Consider the following 23586-nt stretch of genomic DNA (forward strand, 5'->3'; position numbering starts at 1 on the left):
TTCTTCGCGAACCTTTGAGTCGCAGTGAGTATTTATGGATGGTTGTAATTGACATCTTAATGTGCTGCGTTACTGCGTGGAGATGGAAAGAGCTCCGCTTGCCTCGTGTGAGACACGGCACGAGAAAGTAACGCGTGTCCGTGTCCTCGTCGCAAAGAGCCACGGCGTGACGGCGCTGCTAAGTGACGTCACCAGAGCTGCCCGCCACTTAAAATGAACACTCAGTCATTATGAAGATGAACCTGAAATATGAATTGTTTGTATCGCAGTGTTTGGATATTGCAGTTTTATTTATTTATTTGTGTGTATGTTAGACGTCTGTTCTGAAAATAAATGTCTAATTTAAGAATATTTCAAGATGTCAATGTAAAAAAAACAAAAACCAAACAAAAAAACTTGTTACATAGTCAAATGACCACCAAACGGCAAACATGGCACAGTAATTACATCACATCGTCATTAACAAATCAGTTGGACGACAACATCCAAATTACACATAGTATATTTATGACGGCCTTGTGTGCAGCACACAGCACGTGGAGCCTCTGCACGGTCACCTTGTTATACAATAAAATACACGTTATTCGTTCTGTACAAATAAAAACAAGTCCCGAGATATTTACGACATCGCTTCTGCACAAAAACCGACCTGTGAGTTGAGCAGGGAGAGCAGCTTATTATACCAGTGGCCAGCAAACCGCTGCTGCTGTTTGCAGCTTTCGTCCCTTTTCTGTCAAGCACATTTGCCCTAACAAAGTTTGACATTCATGAGATTTGCGGCGAGGCAAGTGACGCACGCTCAACCCGGGCGAGCCGTTCTGCTTGTGTCTGCTTGTTGCCTGTGGTTGACCAAAAGAATCCTTTTGCAAGCCGAGGGAGGGAGAAGACCATGTTCTGACTCATCAGATCCCGGCAGCCTTGCTCGTGGGCATCTAACTAAATCAAAAGCTGCGCGGCGTTGCGGTGGGAGTTGCAAAATTAGGCAAGTTCAAGTTCATGATACACTGACAAATATACAAAACAGTAAATCATGCAACATGCACGGCACACTGCACAGTGCATGCAGGGCACACTGCACAGTGCATGCAGGCATCATCTTTCACCTCTCGGGCTGCTTTGCATTAGTTAGGTAGTGAGGGTGGGCATTAGCTTGAGCGTGTGTGAGTGTGATTTGCCCCAGCGGGGGCAGAAAGTGTGTGAAGCTGTTTGTGATGACACCCTGAGGTAGCCCGGCACAGTTTGGCAAGACTGTATAGGGCTGTTACAAAACACACACACGCACTCACACACACACACACACACACACACACACACACACACACACACACACACACACACACACACACACACACACACCTGCCTCTAAATTAAAGAGATTACATTACGTATAAAATAAATCATTTGCCAAACAACGCCTTTGGCTACATACTAGACTTTTAAAAGGTAGGCTGCTGCCATTTTATATAATGGCATGCTATCAATCATGTCGTAAGCCGATGCCAGTTGTTGTTTTCCAAACGACGTCTCTCACTCTGGAGCCAGGCTCCCTCCAGCCCGGCTGTAAACCGCAGAAATTAAAACTAATTTGAGTAAAAGCCTCCACCAATCACACACGAGCCGTCGTAAACAAATTAGCCGAACTGCTTTTCTCACCTCGTTGGCTCGCGACCAACACAAACTGATCCCGGGGGCGAGCCGAGAGCAACGCTTGCGGGGTCAAGTCAGAAAATTAACAAAATGTCGCCTATCTTTGTCGTTGGCCTGTTGACAAAACGAGGCCTTGGCAGGATAAATACTTCAAACCAATTTGTTGGCTGATCAAATACAAAGAGGACCGGCTCATTACACCACGGCTTTCTAACGGGACGGATCTGCTCGGCAGTCAGCAAGCTAACCCAGACAGCAAGCTAACCCAGACAGCAAGCTAACCCAGTCAGCAAGCCAACCCAGACAGCAAGCTAACCCAGAAAGCAAGCTAACCCAGACAGTAAGCTAACCCAGACAGTAAGCTAACCCAGACAGTAAGCTAACCCAGACAGCAAGCTAACCCAGACAGCAAGCTAACCCAGACAGCAAGCTAACCCAGTCAGCAAGCCAACCCAGACAGCAAGCTAACCCAGAAAGCAAGCTAACCCAGACAGCAAGCTAACCCAGACAGTAAGCTAACCCAGACAGCAAGCTAACCCAGACAGCAAGCTAACCCAGACAGCAAGCTAACCCAGACAGCAAGCTAACCCAGTCAGCAAGCCAACCCAGACAGCAAGCTAACCCAGAAAGCAAGCTAACCCAGACAGTAAGCTAACCCAGACAGCAAGCTAACCCAGACAGCAAGCTAACCCAGACAGCAAGCTAACCCCACCTCAAGGCCTTTACTCTGCCCAGCCTATCAGCTTATTCTCTCTTTTGTGCCTGTCCCATCTCGTATTTCTATTTAGTCCCCGTTTTAGCTTTTTAAGTTTAATGTCATTTTCAACTCACTTTGTAAAACTTGTTTTGAAAGGCCTGACCCCCCCCCCCCCAAAAACAACTCGTATCATCATCATCATTATTATTATTATTACTGATATGATGTTTCCTAAACATAGAAAGCACAAAATCCCTGTATGATACGGGGAGACCATCTGCAGGTTTTAAGGTTGGACACCCTCCCCACATGTGATCGCGTCACCTTACGTTTAAAAAAAAAACAACAATCTTTTTTTTTTGTGTGTGTGTGACCGAAAAGCAATTTGGAAGCTTTGCTGGGCTTTCACAATGAGGTCAACACGCCATCTGTAAATCCAAAGTAAAGCAACGCAGCTGTGAGACGCGGCCAGGCCCCCCAGCTAATGCTAAGTGACAGGCACTTTGGAAATGAAGCACTTTGATTGCCGTGCTATTACATACTTGACGGTGCAATGGGAAATTAGAGGGGTGGACACCGTGTGACGAATATGTTTCTCAATGTGAGACGACCCGGGGCCGGGGGCCGTAATCACAGTGCATGGGTGACCTACACTTTGACTTGTTTTTTTACCCTGAAACTCATTTAATCAGCGGTGCATTCATGTCCTCGTCCAGTTAATGACAAGACGGATTCAACTTTCGGGGCTTTCTACACCTGGATTATTGACTATGCGTCAAGACGTTGGTGAAAAGACCTCGGGTGGGGCACCCCGGTGGCTCACCTGGTACAGCATGTACCACATAAGGCTGAGTCCTTACCGGAGTGGCCTGGGTTCAAATCCGGCCCGGGCCCTTTGCTGCACGCCCTCCCCTGTGTCTCTCAACTATCATTGTTGTATTCTGTAAATTGAGAGAGATCCCTCCTCTGTTGCTCTCCTCTCTCCCTGAGGGTTCTTCCCATTTTTTCTCCCTGTTAAAGGGTTTTTTTTTTAGGGAGTTGCTCCTTATCCGATACGAGGGTCTAACGACGGGATGTTGTGTTGCTGTAAAGCAACTTGAGGCAAATGTGTGATATTGGGCTATACAAATAACACTGACTTGACTTGACTGTCAAATAAAGGCAGAAAATGCCCCCCCACAATAAAAAAAAAATCTAAATTTTTTTTAAAAAAAGACCTCGGGTGATATGTGGCGACACCACGTGGTCGTATTTGGCAATTACACCTCAGTACCAAAAGCCCGATTGTTGACAATCAATCAATCAATCAATCAAGGTGCATTTTATATAGCGCTTTTCTAGCCGCAACAGCCACTCAAAACGCTTTACATAAACACATAAATAAAAACAAAAACAATTATAAGCAATACAGCACGGGACAATGAAAAAAAAAATTAAATGCAGTGACAGTGAGTATGCATTTGCCCTGCAGAGGTTAAAGTTGCTATGTGTAATGCAATGGTTTTCTTGAAGCATTACAGAATTAGTTAATATGACAGGGAGAAAGTGAATGACACCCTCCTCTCCAGATATGTGCATTCGAAAACTGCAGGTGCCAGGTAGGCTGCGTCTGTTCGATGCTCTGCTCCTCAAGAGCTCGGCTCGCCCCCCTCAGCAAACTACACAGCGACAGCGGCAAACAATACTGACGGAGGGTGTTCGACACTAGCAGAGCTCGGCTGTGTGTCCCTAACCTTTCTCATTTGAATTTGTCTCGCCTCCTTTGCTTTGACGTTGTTATGCACATCGTCGAATGACAAAGGCTGGGACTCTAGAGGAGTTTAAAAGTGCATCAGAAGGGTGAGAATTCATGAAAAGGTGAGTATAAACAAGAGTAAAGCAGCTCATTTGAGTCAGTTATATGCACTTTGGCTACACAGAATACTTATGGTTTGTTGCAAAGAGTTCTTTCACAGAGGAAGTGGCATTTTGCTTCTGCCAACACACGTCCGTACCCCGCTTTGGTAACTCGTCCTCCATCGAACGCCTTCCCTCGTCTGGCTTGGTTTCTGAAATCTACCGCCTCTTCTTCCTCTTGCTGTTTTTCTTGTTCAGAATGCGCCTCAATGAGCTGCTCATGTAGTAAGGCCGGGCGAAGGAGCCGCTGTTCGTCTCCAGATCCACCACTGAGGGGCAGTAGTAGCGTGTTCATGTCAAAAGAAGCAATTGAACAAATTAATAACGAGAACGTCAACCAGGGCAACAAAGTGAGATCGCCATCTGACCGCCTTGGCTGCATATCAGTTAAAACCCGGAATCACACGCCATCGCCTGGATAATCCACCGCACCACAGTTTAGCCATTTATATTTATTCAAAAAAGGATTCACATTTTGCATTGAATTTCATTGATAAAAAAAGACTGCTATACAAAAAAAACACTGCATTACCTCCAGACAGTTGTGTGTAATATACTCAGTATTAAAAACAACACGACATCTGAAACCATTCAATAGAAAATTTACCAAAAATGGCTTTGACATCCTTTTTATAAACTGTATCTCAAAAGGTTCCCGGTGAGAGGTCAAAAACCATAGAATAAGAGAAACATCATCCCTCTTTTCACAACTAGGCACATAAACTAGTGACTGCATTCAGAAGTTTCCTGAAGGTCATCGGGCTCTGTTCAAATTTTATCCTTAGCAAAAGCATAAAAAGTGTTTCAAAGTCTTGACCTCCGATAAAATATCTCAGTCTCTTATAATACAGTACATCAATAACTATATGGTAACTTCATAAACGCCTGTGAGCGACCTTATTTAATTGGTGTAAAAGAAGTAAAACCTGCCATCCTATCTGCAGAATTGCACGGCCACCTTTTTTTCTCGATTTGTGTTAGTGTAAATATGGCAGGTCAAAGAAAGCCTGTCAAACCAACGGCAAACATACAGAGCCAATAACGTAATCATGCTAGACGGACGCCATCCGTTGTTTCTTTTCCCAAACATGAAAGTGCCAAAAAAGACATGATTTTACACGACGTGACCGAAGTGCCACACAATAACACCCATAAACCGCTTTTGTTTTTGTCTTTTCTTTTTTTTTTTTTAAGTCCACAGTCTTGTCGTGTCCCTGTATTGTGCCACAGTCCTTCTGAGGCATCTGTACATTTTAGGTCCTGACGTGAGCGGGGGTGTTTCAAATGCCTTCATCGAGTCCATTTTTGAAATGCACGCTTCTCAGCGAGGCAGAGATCAGTGGAAATCAAACCAGAAGGAGAAAGAAAAGATACACGGCAATAGGAAGGCAAAGTGCACAGAGCTGGCTCAAGACAGGAAGTGAACAGAGCTAACCTTTTTCTCGACAACCCATGTCGCCGTCCACAAGAAACGAGAAAAAAAAACATGCCCCCGTCATGTCCAGATCATCCTCGGACCTTCATTTTAGTCTCTTTTGGAAAGAATCTGGATTGGATTGGACTAGACACGACCGGATCCCCCACCCACTTCCTCAAATACATGGACGTACAGACAAGGTGGGGAGGGTGTCAGCGTTACGGGTTAGTGCAGGAGGTCCATGGCTCAAGAGCCGGCGCACAACTTGGCACCCTGTTCTTTGCCCAGGATCTTGTGCAGACTGGGAGACATATAGTAAGGCCTGGAGGAGGAGCCGTCATTCCTCTCCAGGTCTTCACCTGGCTCGGGAACAAGCAGGAAGAGGAGGAAGAGGAAGAGGAGGAGGAAGAAGAAGAAGTAGACAGCCCACAGTGCATGTAGAGAAGAGATAGATGAGAGCAGAAAATTAGCAGAGATACATAATGTGGGAGGTCGAGCAGGAATTAAAGAAGTGTTAGAAAACAGTTGAATAGAAAGCAATCAGTTTAGTTGGTAGTCAGACCTGAAGGGGAAATGTGCTAAACGCTGACCATAGCTTGGACTTCCATATGTAAAGGGGATTTTTTTTTTTAGCCATGTAGCAACTGTAAGTCCAGATAGTCTTGAGTTAATATGCCGTTTAACAAACTGGCACATTAATCTACCGCTGGCATCCGGTGCCCATTGCCATCACTATAAGTTTGAATTCATACATTTTAAGTCTTCATTCAGCCTCACTTGGACAGGGTGGATTTGCATAGATATGTTTTAATGTACCTCAGTGCAACGGTCTATGACAGAATAACTCAACGGCGTGAATAATGTCTAGCCAAGAGTCGCTGTGTCGTATTTCTGTGCAACTGTAAACTTTTTACCCTTTTCTATATAAATAGATCAAGGCATTCATCTTGATATTGTAAACCTACTGTCACTTACAACCTCTTAATATTAAGAGATCAAACTGACATTATTTAACACTTATAATAATGCTACACGCAGAGAAATCAGAAGAGCAGAAGCAGCTACTTACAGAAGCAAAGGAACAACGTATCCACACACATGGCGTAGACGTTAAAAAAGCCATGTGCTATTAGGTAGGATCCAAATATCACCGTCTATGAAGAAAAAACAAACAATCAGTATTCAGCGTACGCTTTTAGAGCCTTGCAAACTTTTACAATTTGATGTATATCTGAACGAAACAGAACAATCAGGTGGGATTTTGTGATGGGGGTTTGGCCTTTTTAAAAGAATGTGGACATCGATACACTATTGGCTAGCTTCAATATGGCGGTAGAAAACCCCTAGTTTTCTCTCGGTCTCGTTCCCATTCAATGAACATCTTAGTGAGAACACGCCCGCAAGTGCAGGAAGATGCAATGAAAAAAGATTATTATATTTGCCAAAACAAGCAAAACATTATTCATATAAACTATAAATTTGTGTATGATTTCTAGAATATAGCGTTAACAAGAGGTAATTAAGATCAGATCAAAAGAGGCAACAAGAATGAAAATAGTTTTCATGTCACTGGATCTTTAAAGCTAGTGTAACCGGTTATTTTCTTGCCCGGTGCGGGATTCGATACGGGGTGTACTGCACCACAAGGCGACATCACTAACCGCTCGGCTAAAGGGTCAGACCCGTTAATTAGGGGCTAATGTGTCTTATTAGTAGTTTACAGTCGTCACCCTCCCCGGAAGCGCACCCTCGCGCTTTGTCATTCCGGCGCTCCGAAGAGACTTCTGAGGATCTGCACACTTCCGGATCCCACCGCTGCCACCAATGTAACCGGTTATTTTCTTGCCCGGTGCGGGATTCGATACAGGGTATACTGCACCACAAGGCGACGTCACTAACCGCTCGGCTAAAGGGTCAGACCCGTTAGCTAGGGGGCTAACGTGTCTTATTAGTAGTTTACACTAGAATGCAGGACTTTTACATATAAATGAACGTCTGTTACATTCATGTCCTTGCCAGACGAGTTCACACGATGCTGACTAAGCCTGTCACCACCAGGTACATCTCTCCGTATTTTGCAACGTACCGGAGTTCCCAATCTGGGGCGACATTCCCGCACTAGAACACCGGAAGTTATGCGTTTTACGTCAACCAGCAACGGCTTTCTGACAGAAAGCTTCCGCGATTCGAAGCTTTCCGGCAGAAAAACCTAAGAAGCATTCAAGAAAAGTTTCTGAGGCTGCAGAAAGAAAATAAACTCGCCGTACAGAGGAAGGATCAAAGTAAATAAAAAAAAGAAAGAAAGCAACTGAAAGCAGGGACAAACACAGATAACCACTGGTGTAGCGTTTCCTTGTTGGAGTGCGATAAACGAAGAGAAGTAATTACTCTCACTGCCAGAGGGGGGAGACAAAAATTCCACACTGTAGCTTTCAGGTATCGGTTACGACTTTTAAAAAACACTTTCATTCCTTACCAGTAGGGGGACCCAGTAGTAGTTCAGGGATGGCACCTCCTCTTGAATGACTGGTATCTTACGAGTGAAGAAGAAAAATGCAAGCACGCCTGGAAAACATTTAAGATGAAGTTTGCAAAGGGGGGGGGGAAACAACAAATAAACACACCCCACACTAATCGTCACCGACTGTGCCACATAAAACTCACCAACACTCCCTGAAATAAGCAGTTTTCCCAAGAAGAGCAGAAAGTCTGTCACCTTGTCCAAAACAGCCACCCTACAGAAGAACCAGAGCGAAGGAGAAGAAGACCAGCCACCCAGAGAGAGGTAGAAAGCCCCATCAGATACCAAGAGACAGACCTTGAGACAGACTGAACAGGAGATTCACCAGCGTGGGACAAACACCCATCACATTTTCATGAATTTAACTTGCCAACGATCTTTAATGGAAATAAATATGTTTTGTTATAACAGCCAATTAGCCTAATGTAACCATCTATTTTGTATTTTTCATGGGCATGTTATGTTATCAACATCTGCTTTTACTAATTTACAGAATATGCCAAAACACTCCTCAAACCATAAACCAGAGTGAGCATTCACACTGAGGACCAATTCAAACAACAAGTTACTGTGTTACTCCATGTCCCGACTAGTGCTGGACAAAACGGAAAATATTACCACGATCATCACAGGAAACGTTACACCATATCAATACATATATACCATGTTAACTGCTGATATTTGCAAATTTCCATGTATAAGAATCCAGCTGAGGTTCATCACATGGAACTGTTTGGTAATGTCATGTGTAACATCAAACCAAAACTAGTTTTCAAATAATATTCCTTCAAATATTTCAGACTTCATTTGTTGAAAAGTTTGGGGTGAGAGATTCTTGTTATCAGCAATTTATACAACAAAATTGTGTATCACGATATGACACTAAACAATAACTTTGAACTATTAACCAGCCCTAGTCCTGATCCAACGTACCCGGCTGTTTTAGGGGTCATCATAGAGGACATCAGGCTACACCGTCATTGTTCAGCCATCTCATATTTGAATTTTGGGCTATTTCCATTACCATTAATGACGTTTTAACTCCCTATGAGCCAAAACGCACCCTGACATCATCACATAGGGCCTCTCTGGCAGATCTCCCAGAGGTCAGACCAGCAAACTCAGTGGTGTGTTTCAAATATCTTCTAAAATCTGACTTTTTTAGAATTGCTTTTACTCTTTGGTATGGTCTTCAGCTCGGTCGTGCCGATGTTCTTCACTATTTGTCTATTTGTGTAATTTGCTCTTATGATTTTGTTTATTATTTGGTTGTCTGCATTCATTTATGCGAAGCACTGCAACCTTTTGTTTTGATAAATAAATATAAAGGTATAAATAAAGGTTATTATTATTAATATTGTTGTTATTAATGTTGTTTTGTTTTGTTGTAGTTAGTATTAATACTGTTATTGTTATTCCATTCCATTATCCAAGCAGCTTGCCCCAATTGGGGTCACAGGATGTTGGAGCCGATCCCAGCAGACACTGGGCGGCAGACGGGGAGATACCCTCGACAGGCCGCCAGTCCATATTATTATCATTATTATTATTATTATTATCATTATTACATACACTAAGCGACTTTAATGCCCATATTTGCAAACTCACAGGCGTATAGGTGAAGCACATTCGAAGGACATACCTCACAACATTTCGCATCAAGAGGAAGAACGCATCCTTGGCTGAGGTGCAGAAGTTCTTCCCATATATTGCTATCTATTGGGTGGGTGGTGGGGGCCAAAAAAAAAAAAGGGAGAAAAAAGAAATGTCAATAGTTGCACAAAGTCTGTTGCGGTCGGTAGGATGATTTAGCACCGAGCCACAAGCCAGGTCTATTAAACCAGTTTAACTGCTAACCGACACTGGCGAGGACTCGTTAAAAAATGTTGGCACCAAAGCCGTGTCATTACTCACCATGATGTATGCATTCCTGTTCATGAACTTGATGAAATGCTCCAAGCACCAGAAGCAGCACTTGAGGCAGCAAAGCAGAAATCGAACAAATGCATTGTGAGCACCTGTGAACATACACATACCGTCAATACCACCAGCGTCATCAGCATTACTGCTGCAAAGTTGGTCGATACTTCTTTCTTTATTTCAACCAATATTTTCATTTGAGCTTTGTCAATTTTACATTGCACTGGCAACTATAATAGAGTTGTGTTTAGTTTATAAACCCCCAACCCATCCTAATACACATCTTCAAAGACACAGCAAACATAAACAAAGATACATTTAGGACTTAATAAATAAAAACATACAAGGAAAAAGAAGGGTTGTTAAAACAGACAATTAGTTGCCTTTACACTGAGTGCTTCACGACCTGTACTGCATGGTGGGCCAGTTTCTGTCTCAATGAATTTACCAACCACCGTTCCGCTGGCGATATTAGAGAGTATAGATTATTGACTATTGTAGACTGTTTTCTTCTCTCACGTCTTTTCTCTCTCTCTGAATGTCTCCTCCTTTCTCTTCATCTGTGTGTGTGAATGGTGTGATGCGAGTCTCCCTTGTGTGCACATGCAGTCTGTCCTCCTCCCAGGTCTCCATGGTGACAATGGTCGCCACCTGGACACTGCTTGGCATCCTCCTCATCACATTTGTTACATAAATCCGTATAATTGTTATCCTGTTTCAATGTTATATTCTTCTCTCACTGCCATATATGATTAATGTTTTCTCTTGTCTCCTCTCCCACGTATATGAATGGTGTGATGTGAGTCTCCCCTGTGTGCATGTGTAGTCTGTCCTCCTGTCAGGTCCACATGATGCTGGTGGTCATGTGGCTAAGGTCCTAGGCTGTTCTGGTGGCATCTGGACACTGCTTGGTGTCCTCCTCATCATATTTTTCATATACAATTCCATTATAATTCTGTCATCCTCTTCCAATGTTGTATTCTGTAAGTTGTGTTTTATTCTGTACACACAATGAGCAAAGCATAACTTTGAATTTGGTTTGAAAGTTTGTCATTGCAATTCCTACTGATTGCCTATAGAGGTCACTAGGGAAATAAAATGACTGATTATATCAATCAATAACGTTATTATGGCTCTTATTAAAGGAAAGGGTTACATTTTACAATAAGGGGACATTAATTAACCAGTAATAAGTATTAACTAATACTTTAACAGTTAACTAATGTGTCTAGTAATCATTTACTAATATTAGTGAGTACCTTAATTAACCTGTAAATCCTTAATAAATATTAACAAGAGAAGTTTGTTAACAGTTACTTTATGCTTATTAGGATTAGGGTTATCTAATGCTTATTACTATATTAACTAATGTTAGGGTTCATTAACTGTTAATTGACTGTTAGTTAATGCTCATTATTGAATTAGCCCATGTTAATAAATATACCCTTACTGTAAAGAGCTATGAAGGAAAGGCAGACCCATGGTAAAATACAGTAAGGAAGATTGCTGATGATTTAAAATAATTTATTCTGTAACCTCTGATTTGGAGAGGTAACAGAGAGTAAAGAATCTGTACATATTAGAAATGGGCACAGGATGAAGGCCTTCTGATAAATTTGCACCACTTTATCCCTCTGGAAGTCTGAACTAGTCTCTCACATTGATTTTTGTGCACAGACGGGCTGGTGGGGCAGACATGATGAGACAGAGATAGTGAAACCTAAATCCAGCCATGATCTCAGGAGAGGAGGCTTCTCAATAGCCTGGTTAGCCTTGGCCAGATGGAGAAGGCTGCTGCGTGTTCTTGGATAGGCTTTTTCCATTTATTGGCGCATCCAGATCGACAAACCTCTTAAAATACAGTCATGCACCTGCTCTTGTTCAGACGTCCTTCATCAGACATCACTAATCTGTCAGTCGACACCATCACCTTCATCATCAAAGAACATGTGGTGAAACACTCGTGGAATTTGTGGAGCAAGGAACATTCAAGGTCAACATCTGAGAGTTGTAGTATACACTGATTTGAGAAGAGGTACTTCATCCCCCACTCCAAAGACAAAGAATGGTAAAAAGACTGAAATGGTGGACAATAACTACTTAGTTACTATTATAGATAAGATAACAAATGTTGAGTTAAACAGAGTCAATTTGCAGAACGGGACATGAAAGATTGCACATCCTGTGACAGATGTACAATCTTTCAGGGATATTTTTTGTTTTTAAAGAGTTTTTGGAGGATTTTAGCATTTACTAGAAAGGACAGACAGAAAGGGAACACAGAGTGAAGATAGAAGGGGGACGCGACGTTCAGACCTGATCCTGATACTTTGTCTACCACCGCGTTCGTTCTGCTTGCACATGAACACAAAGTTTGCCTGTTTTCTGACTTGTTCTTTATTGTTCTTTACATCTTCTTTACACCTTAATTCCCCTATTCATTGCCTCTTGATGATCTATGACACACCTACACTCAATGCACTCAACTTGACATGCACTCTTGGTTATGATTCTGCTTCCAGTGCGGGAAGATGGTGGCGCGAATTCACGTTTGCAGCGGCCTCACCCAGTGCCGGTGTGGGAAGGTGGCGGTGCAAACTTGCGTTTGCGGCAGCCTCACCCAGTACCGTCCATGCAGTGTCTTTGTCCACGTCTGCGTCTAAGTTTGTGTCTTTGTTTGACGCCTGGGAGAGCTGGCGCTGGATCGGCTGGGAGAGCTTGGTCTGCTGAACCCTGTGGGCCCAGAGACCACGGCCCTGCTTGGAGCTGCGCCCGAAGAGAAAACACTGAGAGTGGTCTGACAGGATGCGGAAGCGGGGCAGGCTAAGCTAACTGCTAGCCCATGCAGACCGGCAGTTCGGACAGTCATCCTGGCGTTCACTCTCTTGGACAGTGAATTTTTTATTGATATGTTGGATATATGTGTTTTTGTAGTTTTTTCTCATTTGGATATATGTGTTCTTGTGTTGCACTGCTGTGGGCTGGGGCAAACGATATTTCATGTACACAAGTGCATGAAATGAAATGACCATTAAATGTTCAGGATTCCTGATCACGTGATTACTATGTAGCAACTGTGCTACTACTACTTCATATTGTGCTACTTATGATGATTACTACTATGATGACTACAATTACTATGTAGCACTCTATGATGCCAGCTGGTAACATTCAAATTAATCTGCTAATTGCTGACTCTGTTATGAATGGCACTTGCCAAACAGTAAATGTAACTGATCCTACACAGTATGCAGTGAACTAGTTGAGACACCAGGACACCCCAGGCTCTGTGTTTTATAACCTACACAGCAAGATGGCAGTAATGGTTTACAGGTCATTAACTGAATCAGTGCAAACCTTCTCTATGGTTGCATGGTTCGGTAACTTGAAAGAACAAAACAGAAACAGCAAACACAACAGTGAGAATGGCCGGTACCATGCCCCCTACAGGATGTAAACACTAGAACCAGGCTGTGTTTGCTGTGCAGACATCAGTAAGAAATGTCACTAGTCATTTTGCCTCTGACACGTTCCTTCACACAGACTATTTGCACATTTGCATATAGGTATTTATCACAGTATACATTTGGTATTGTCCACTGATTTTTTTTAAAATCCCCCCCCCCTTTTTCTCCCCAATTGCACTTGGCCAATTATCCCACTCTTCCAAGCCATCCCGATCGCTGCTCCACCCCCTCTGCCGATCCGGGGAGGGCTGCAGACTACCACATGTCTCCTCCGATACATGTGGAGTCCCCAGCCACTTCTTTTCATCTGACAGTGAGGAGTTTCACCAGGGGGACGTAGTGCATGGGAGGATCACGCTATTCCCCCCCGAACAGGTGCCTCGACTGACTAGAGGAGGCGCTAGTGCAGCGGCCAGGACACATACCCACATCCGGCTTCCCACCTGCAGACACAGCCAATTGTGCCTGTAGGGACACCTGACCAAGCTGGAGGTAACACAGGGCTTTGAACCGGCGATCCCCGTGTTGGTAGGCAACGGAATAGACCGCTATGCCACCCGGATGCCCTAACTTTTTAATTTCTATTCCTATTTACTTGTTCTACTTTTGCTGCACAGCTTTGGAGTTTGCCAAATAAGCATTTCACTGCTCATTGTACTTGTACGTGAAGTATGTGACAAATAAACCTTTGAATCTTTGAATGAAGGTGAACGACAGAGCCATCAGACTGATATCTTCATGAAAAAAGTGCTTTATAAAGCCAGGTCTGTTTGCTGTCCCAGCCATGTTGTAACTTTGTAGGACAACATTGGCCACAAGATGGCAGATGGTTCACACCTCAAAATCCCCATTGTATTTTCCCATTGGACAAAAAGACAACGCTGCCAAAATGAGACCTGTATTTCACAACATATTAAGTTACCTTTTGATTTTGTTCTACAAGCCAAATGCTGTATTATGGCCGCAGTCTTATGAATTTTAAAGCAGTAATTACTCACAAGGGTAATGTTGCTAATGTAGCGAGAATTCAGGGGACAGCCGGGAATCGAACCTGGGTTCCCCGCACCACGGGTAACTAAGCTAACCTGTCAACTAAAGGGTCGGACCCGTTAGCCAAGGCTAGCGAGACTAGTCATCTGTGGTTGTTACACTGTTATACCAGTATAATGGCTGGCTGGGTCGCTGTATTGGCAAAATATGGTAAAACTCTTGACAGTTATGATCATGTTAGTGATGCGATTGAATTATTGCTTCAAAATTCATATGCATGCTATCATCAGCTAGCACTTAACTAATAAAAGTTAGGTCAGGGGCTTCTCTGTGTCAGTCACAGACAATATCTGAAGGGACTTTGTTTTTTGTTTTTTTGGAACCCCCCCTTTTTTTCTCCCCAATTGTACTTGGCTAATTACCCCACTCTTCCGAGCCGTCCCGGTCACTGCTCCACCCCCTCTGCCGATCTGGGGAGAGCTGCAGACTACCACATGCCTCTTCAGGCACATGTGGAGTCACCAGCTGCTTCTTTTCACCTGACAGTGAGGAGTTTCACCAGGGGGACGTGGCCCAGAGGAGGTGCTAGTGCAGCAACCAGGACACATACCCACATCCAGCTTCCCACCCGCAAACACAGCCAATTGTGTGTGTAGTAACACCCAACGAAGCCGGAGGTAACACGGGGATTTGAACTGGCGATCCCCATGTTGCTAGGCAATGGAATAGACCGCTACGCTACCCGAACGCCCCAGGACCTTAGTTTTTCAAATACGGGGCTTGAAACAGTGAACTACAGTGAACATGTGGCTACTGTATGTTACTACAACATGATGTTAAACTGGGAGACACTATAAAAAACAGTTCAGACTATCTCCTACAGTAGTGGTTTTTCAAACTGGTACTTATAGATCCCAAATATGGCTGGTCTTCTATTTTCCTGGGTAATCAATTACATTGATTTATTGTGACACACATTTAAACCATCAGGGGTTCGTTTTAGACTTGGAACAATAGGTGAACATAGCCATACCTACCATTTGGTGGCACTTCCTGACCTATTTGTGAACCATTCTGCAGATAATGAAAACACTCTCTGAACCCCTGGCCACTGTTTGTCAGAACGGGACAGTGCATCAGTGGTAAAGAGGCTAATGGTACACGGTCTTTAGTGTGTCCTTCCAATGTAATGTGTACACCAGTTCAGACGTACCTTTGAGTTTGTGGTCTAGGTACTCTAATACAATTCTAAAGAACTGCACCATAGCCAGGATCAGAGCACCGAAGGCCAGGGAACCTGTATGAAACCTAGACAGACACACACACACACACACACACACACACACACACACACACACACACACACACACACACACACTTTTAGCTAGTCGGTGAACATATCGCCCAAGCTTTAAACACCAATGTGACGTCTTCAACCTCTAAAAATATGAAATTTTGCCTAAAATTCATACCAGCACACAGAAAAAGGATTTGATAACCTAACTTTACAATTTTCTGTGACTTCAATTATATTTCCAGGACACTTGATGATTTTTTTTCTCAATTTTCCAGGTGTTTTCCTTGACTGGACATACTACACTGTTTTCCAGGACACCCTGGGAACCTCAGCACAAGGTGGAACCCCCTCCCCATCCCCATCCAGCTGCTTACCGTATGGCTCTGCTGAAAGAGGAGAAGAGGGGGCAGGCGGGGATGTCGGCAGGCTTCTTCAGGGCCCAGTAGTAGGAAGCGAAGGCGCCAGCCAGCGTGCACTGACCCAGGGCGATGGTGAAGTTGACGAGCCACAGGAAAACCAACAGGTTACACAGTTGGAGGACGAAGATGTAGCGGTGGTAGAGGCTCTCGCCGCCGTAGAAAGCAAACGTGCACTGAGACCCCGGGCACACCTTGGTGACGTTGCTCTGACTGAAGGTCTGGGGGGAGAGGCGCCGTACAGGACATCGTTTGTACCATAGGATAAATGCAAACAACAGTGAAAATGGCATATTTGCAGATGTTCACATGGCCTTGAGTGGTTTTTGTCTTGATGCGTGCTCAATAATCCAGTTAAGGAAATCTCAGAAAGTTGAATCGGTTCATCTGGACACAACATTTAGTGGGAGATACGTTTCATCACTCATCTAAGTGTCCTCTTCAGTCTCCACTGACTGCAGGTATCCCCAACCTTATAAACACCACAACTGCATCACAACCGAAACCAGCGATTGGTTTCATATGCAAATTGCCATGACCATTAACTAGAGTTACAACGGCCATGTGTACTATTCACAGAGGATTTGGGAATGTTTGCAATCACAGCATTGTAAGATGGTGACAGATGTACTCTTAGGCCCCCCCCTCGGTTCAGGGATGGTCGTTCCCTCTTCACATAGATGGTCTCTTCGACTTGCTCCCTATCAAGGATGTGCACATCCTCATCCCTGAAAGAGTGGCCAATGGCCTGTAGATGGGTGTAGACAGTGGAGTCCTGGCCTGATGTGTTAGCTCTCCTGTGTTGTGCCACCCTCTTGGCCAGTGTCTGTTTAGTTTCCCCAATGTAAAAGTCACGGCAATCCTCCTGGCACTTGCTCCGTTTGTGTCAGGGGACCAGATCTTTGGGGTGCACACATTTCTGGTGCAGTGTGTTTGGGGGTTTGAAAGCAACTGAGATGTGGTATTTGGAAAATACTTGTCTCAACTGTTCTGACACTTCTGCCACATATGGAGTCACCACTGGTTTACACTTAGGCAGCTCTTCGATCGGCTGGTGCACTGTTTGGGCGTCTTCCTGGCTTTGACAAACACCCAGTTAGGATAACCACACTTAACCAGGGCCTGTTTAATGTGGGATTTCTCCCCTTCCCCGGCCGCTGTGTCGGTGGGGAGGTTGTCAGCTCAGTGGTACAGCGTCCTGATGACTCCTAGTTTGTGCTCCAGTGGATGATGAGAGTCGAACCTTAAGTACTGATCAGTATGTGTTGGTTTACGGTAAACATCAACAATCAGCCTACCAACACGGGGCTCGCTGGATTGAACCCCCGTGTTACCTCCGGCTTGGTCGGGCATCCCTACAGACACAATTGGCCGTGTCTGTGGATGGGAAGCCGGATGTGGGTACGTGACCTGGTCGCTGCACTAGCGCCTCCTCTGGTCGGTCGGGGCGCCTGCTCGGAGCGGGGAGGGGGAACTAGGGGGACTAGCATGATCCTCCCACGCGCTATGTCCCCCTGGTGAAACTCCTCACTGTCAGGTTAAAAGAAGCGGCTGGCGACTCCACATGTATCGGAGGAGGCGTGTGGTAGTCTGCAGCCCTCTCCGGATTGGCAGAGGGGGTGGAGCAGCTCGGAAGAGTGGGGTAATTGGCCGGATACAATTGGGGAGAAAAAGGGGGGAAGCCCCGCCGCCAAAAAAAGCCTCAACAATCAAATGTCCCCCATCACCAATAGCAATCTGACAGTCCAAGGCTAACCTGTCATTTTTCACATCCTCCCTGGTGAACTCCACCTGCAGTCAGTTGAGACGGACAGTCACTTCGATGAGTGATGAAACGTCTCTCCCACGACATGCGGTGTCCACATGAACTGACTCCACTTTCTTGGACTGAGTGGTTTTTCTTGCTTTTCTTTTTAAATGAAAGTGAGCGGTCCTCTCGACTTTGTCTTATTTTCATTCATTACGACAGAAGGAGAGCTGAGAGGGAAAAAGAGACACCCGGGAGATAAACTTCCGTGTCGAGTCTTTCGGGGGTGGCGGGGACAGTCATATGAACCCAGAGGCGACGGGACAGAAGCACAACGCTCCCTGAGGAAAGTTTTTCAAAATGTGCCAAATCTGCTATTACAGAGAAAAGGATAAAAGAGCCGGCGTATTCCCCTTTTCCATTCATCTCCTTTTCATGCACCTCCGTTTTGCATTATTAATAGACCGTTTCCTCTCAAATGGCTTTGGGTTAATGCTCCAGTTATCCAAGCACATGTGCCTGAATAACACATTAGTCAAATCCTTTTAGGCGCCGGCTGGTTGAAAAGGTTTTGCAGCCCATATAGAATCTCTGTCAAACAAATGTTCATAGCTGCCAACACCGGGTTTGACTGTAATGTTCCTGCCAAACGCCACACCGGGTGAATTGATTAACGAGCCTTTCAACACTGTCCATTACCAACGTCAACACTTCAAAATCAGGAATAAATATTTATGCTGAAGGCTATCGGCACACAAATAACGGCACCGTTCTTGTTGCGATGAAGCATTACATGCATTTAGATGGCGAAAGACGTACGACCGGGTGGTAATTCACAGAGAACATCACGCGGATCGCAGAAATGACGCAGATCTGACAACTAAATCAACAACACCAGCATTTTCCTTTAAAAAACCCCGTCGCACACAATGAGGTAGTCCCAAGACGACTCCTATTTGCAAATCACACCACCACGTGGCGCGGTGGCCCAGCGGTTAGCGCTGTCGCCTCACAGCAAGAAGGTTCAAGCCCCGGGGTTGTCCAACCTTGGGGGTCATCCCAGGTCGTCCTCTGTGTAGAGTTTGCATGTTCTCCCCCGTGTCGACGGCGGGTTTTCTCCGGGGGCTCCGGTTTCCCCCACCATCAAAAAGACATGCATGTTAGGGTTAATACTCCTGTCTGTATCCCTGACCGAGGCACGGCGAGACGAACTGGAGTTGGTCCCCGGGTGCTGCACGGCGGCTGCCCGCTGCTCCTAGCTACACAGCTAGGATGGGTTAAATGCAGAGAGGGATTCCCCCACTTGGATTAAGACAGTACATCAAAATCAAAAATTCAAAGCAGAATAGATTTGCGGAGCGCGGCTAACCTCTGGATCACAGGTGATGTTGGCATACATGCAGTTTGGCTGCGTAGACATGACCTTGTAGACCGCATCACCGGAGGACGCCAAGAAACTGCAGGGAAATCAGTTAAGGGCAACCCAGAGGAGAAAGTGGATTCAGAATCTGTAACTGCTGCTGACTACCAACAAAACGAATTGTAGTTTGCAGATATTAACTGTAGATTTCCACAGTGTCAAGGGTACATCATTAAAATTAAAAGTAAATGTATATCAAAAAGGATGGTCACAGTGTTGTGCTGTCGACATCGTGGTCCCTTTCAGTCACAAACAGGAAGCTTCATGATATGATGGAAAATGGCAGCCACCACTTCAAATACCAAAGTTAGACCCTCCACTGCTGAATGACCTCAGAAGTTGTATGTCTTATAATAAAACTACTACTGACCTCAAGAGGGTAGAACTGCATGATCCCCCCTCCCCTTTTCTACCTGGCCAATCACCCTATTTTAGCCACCCCGGTCGCTGCTCCACCCCCTCTGCTGATCCGCGGAGGGCTGCAGACTACCACATGTCTCCTCCGAAACATGTGGAGTCACCAGCTGCTCTTTTTCACCTGACAGTGAGGAGTTTCACCAGGGGGACGTAACAAGTGGGAGGATCACGCTATTCCCCCCAGTTACCCTCCCCCCCGAACAGGAGCCCCGACTGACCAGAGGAGGCACTAGTGCAGCGACCAGGACACAGACCCACATCCGGCTTCTCAGCCGCACACATGGCCATTTGTGTCTGTAGGGGTGCCCAAACAAGCCGGAGGTAACACGAGGATTCGAACTGACGATCCCCATGTTGGTAGGTAACGGAATAGATCGCTGCGCTACCCGGACACCCTAACACCATATATTCAACAACTGACTTCAGCAGATTATAGTCGTAGACAAGACAACCACACTGGTTGCAACTGCAGTCATAGAGGAACACACACTTGCTGATGAGCTCAGACTTCAGCGGCAAAAATCAAACGTGTGATATTTTTGTGACAGCTCCAGCTGATCGATGGCTTGATCTGTTGAATCTTAACCCCCCATACAATACATCAAGGTGACCTGACCTATTTTGCGCAGACTGGTGCAGACTTCTCACGATGTCGGCACGGGCAAACCAGATCTATAATCAACCTTTTAAACATCAGTTGAAAGGATACACCGCGGTGACGGCCCAGTAGGCTATGCAGATGGCCAGCAGGCAAAAGGTGATAATTGGATAGAAGAGAGTGGACATGATGTAGCCAATGGCCCTGGACATGAGAGAGAGACAGGTTACAGGATCGGCTCCGTCTGAACGCGGATCGCAACGTTTCCAAATTAACTCAAAGGGATTTAACGGCAGGTTAACAAGCGTCCCCCTCCTTATTCACCCACACTTACCTGCTTCCCTCCTTGAGTAATGCAATAGCGATGCGTACCCTCCGCCTCAGGAATATCAGAATGACCACAATGATGACCTCAATCACAGACAGAGAGATCACTACAAAACAGATCGACACCATTAGTCTCGGTGTCCGGAAATACAAATTACGCCACTAGCCTGGAACAACCTTTCAGCCCAGTTTCATCTTTTAGACAGCAACGTTATTTTCGTCCTTTTGCACATTCTTCAAATAAATGGCCTGAAAGTAAAAGAATTTCAAGTTTCTGTCTAATAATTTGGTCCGACTTTATTCGTCCATGCACAAAACCACAAAAACATCCTCACATGCCTGAGCTTGATTTTTTTAAGTGGGTGACAGTGAATAAATAAATGAATATGCATAAGCAAGAAATTGCTAACTGAAATCACAGGTTGGTTTCATTCCATGGCATGCAAATGTCTGTAAAGTTTAGGTTTTGTAGAATTATAAAGCTATGAGTTTTCAAACAATCGTGGTTCTGTAAATCAATGGGAAAATCATGACAAAGAAACTCCCACTGGAACTACCTATGCCATGTGTCTGAGACAACATAAACACTCTGTATCTCTTTTTTTTGGACCCAGCCCCCCTTTTTTTTCTCCCCGATTGTACCTGGCCAATTACCCCACTCTTCCAAGCCGCCCCAGTCACTGCTCCACCCCCTCTGCCGACCCGGAAAGGGGTGCAGACTACCACATGCCTCCTCCGATACATGTGGAGTCACCAGCCGCTTCTGTTCAACAGACAGTGAGGAGTTTCACCAGGGGGACGCAGCACGTGGGAGGATCACGCTATTCCCCCCAGTTCCCCCTTCCCCCCGAACAGGCAGCCCGACCGACCAGAGGAGGCGCTAGTGCAGCAACCAGGACATATACCCACATCTGGCTACCCACCCGCAGACACGGCCAATTCTGTCTGTAGGGATGCCCGAACAAGCCAGAGGTAACACTACCGGTGATCCCTGTGTTGGTAGGCAACAGAATAGACTGCCATGCCACCTGGACACCCGTCATTGCATTACTTGTGTATATTGTGTACTTCTATGTATTTATTTTAACTCTGGCAGCAATCCAACTTTCCCCTCGCAGGACAATAAAAATCTGAATAGAAGGGAGTTGAGTTGAACTGAACCGAACGAACTGAACCGAATTGTAAACCGTGCATCCAAGAAATGGCGCGTATCATAATTCAATCCCAAGACTACAAATTATGGCAAATGTGATGTGTTATCTGAATGGAGAGGAAAGGTGTGGAGACAGATGGCCACATACTGAAGACCAGCCAAGTCTGGCTGAGCTGGAGGTAAACCCTGAAGTCCGTCTGGAAACCGATGTCTGATATGGTGACGTCAGCATCCGGTTTTCCTCTCAGTGTACTAAACTCCCAGTAACAGTGCCAGATACCTGACAGAAAGAGAGAGATACACAAAACAATGGACAAAAGAAAGCACGTGGAAGAAAAAAAGAGCACACGAGGGAAAGAAAACATAAAACCGAGAATGAAATCAAGGAAAAAAAGATGTGACTGGTTTTAATCTGAACCGTTTATAATGATGATACAGCAGACGGCAGAAGTGACGGTGCCGCCTGACGAGAGTTCGGCGTTAGTGACTGTGGGCAGTTTCTACTTAAACACTGTTTGTTGTGGATTAAGTACGCGATGATTAAGGCTCATGTGGGCAACTTTATAACACATGTACTCACCGTAGCCCACGGCAATAATGACTCCAAAGATGATGAGCCACAGCAGCACGCCGGCGGTGAACCGCAGCAGCAGGATGAAGACTAGACTGACCACCATGGTTATCACCAGCCCACTGAGAGGAGACCACCACACACAGACCAGTGACCACCGGGTGTACACAAACACATGGCTTAAACAGCATCTCCAAACAAGACCTACTTTTTAACTGCCTAGTGAGTACTGATGTTGGGGAAACAATGTTGGATCATTTCCTTTGATTAAAAAGTCAAGTTTATTTTTATAGTCCTAAAATCAGTTACCACATTCACATCACAATGACATTACTTTCTCAGTTACAGATACAACAAAACAGGGCGGCTTCCCATCTGGTGCTGCAATGTCCTGATGTGACTGCCAGTTTGGCGTTTGGTGCTCAAAGTCAGTTAAAGCAATAGCTGAGATTTATTTGCAGGTGCCATTTGATCCACATCTGTCACATATAATGCATACCATGCATTTTCCCCCCGCTTCCGGTGTGGGAAGATGGCAACACAAATTTAGCGGCCTCACCCAGTACTGCGCGAATTTACATTTGCGGCGGCCTCATCCAGTACCGTCCATGCAGTGTCTTTGTCCACGTCTGCATCTAAGTTTGTCTTCGTTTGATGGCTGGGAGAGCTGGTGCTGAATCAGCTGGGAGAGCTTGGTCTGCTGCATCCTGTGGGCCCAGGGACCACGGCCCTGCCTAAGGCTGTGCCCAAAGAGGTAACACCGAGGGCGGTCTGACAGGATGTAGAAGCGGGGCAGGCAAAGCTAACTGCTAGCCCATGCAGACTGGCAGTTCCGATAACACAGAGGGCGGTCTGGCGGCGGCCTCGCCTAGCCTTGACTGTGTTTATTAGTGTCATCGCGTGGAGCGGGGGGAGGTGTGTCAAAGGTGCCTGGCTGGGAGAGCTGGCATTGGATCGGCTGAGGAAGCTTGGTCTGCTGCAACCTGTGGGCCCAAGGACCAAGGCCCTGACCGGAGCTGCGCCCGAAGAGGAAACACCAAGGGCGGTCTGATAGGACGCGGAAGTGGGGCAGGCTAAGCTAACTG

At 45.3% G+C, this 23586-nt stretch overlaps 1 protein-coding gene across 2 annotated transcripts in view; it reads right to left on the minus strand.

The window, feature by feature from the left end:
* Positions 1-2208: 2208 nt before the first annotated feature.
* Positions 2209-23586, minus strand: part of slc44a5b (solute carrier family 44 member 5b) — a 103989-nt gene continuing 82611 nt past the window's right edge. The window contains exons 10-22 of one of the 2 annotated variants that reach the window (XM_056275604.1): positions 22511-22623; positions 22079-22210; positions 20785-20884; positions 20562-20654; positions 19385-19472; positions 16227-16489; positions 15769-15863; positions 10093-10196; positions 9821-9894; positions 8322-8392; positions 8134-8222; positions 6727-6811; positions 2209-4509 (exon numbers count right to left, since the gene is read on the minus strand). In XM_056275604.1, the coding sequence (XP_056131579.1) occupies positions 4400-4509; positions 6727-6811; positions 8134-8222; positions 8322-8392; positions 9821-9894; positions 10093-10196; positions 15769-15863; positions 16227-16489; positions 19385-19472; positions 20562-20654; positions 20785-20884; positions 22079-22210; positions 22511-22623 (1417 nt within the window). In that variant the 3' untranslated portion in view covers positions 2209-4399. Of the gene's footprint in view, positions 4510-5538; positions 6017-6726; positions 6812-8133; positions 8223-8321; positions 8393-9820; positions 9895-10092; positions 10197-15768; positions 15864-16226; positions 16490-19384; positions 19473-20561; positions 20655-20784; positions 20885-22078; positions 22211-22510; positions 22624-23586 lie in introns of those variants that run through there. The other variant, XM_056275605.1, reaches the window with a different exon arrangement.

Source organism: Lampris incognitus, chromosome 3, assembly GCF_029633865.1.
Source record: "Lampris incognitus isolate fLamInc1 chromosome 3, fLamInc1.hap2, whole genome shotgun sequence".
NCBI lineage: Eukaryota > Metazoa > Chordata > Actinopteri > Lampriformes > Lampridae > Lampris > Lampris incognitus.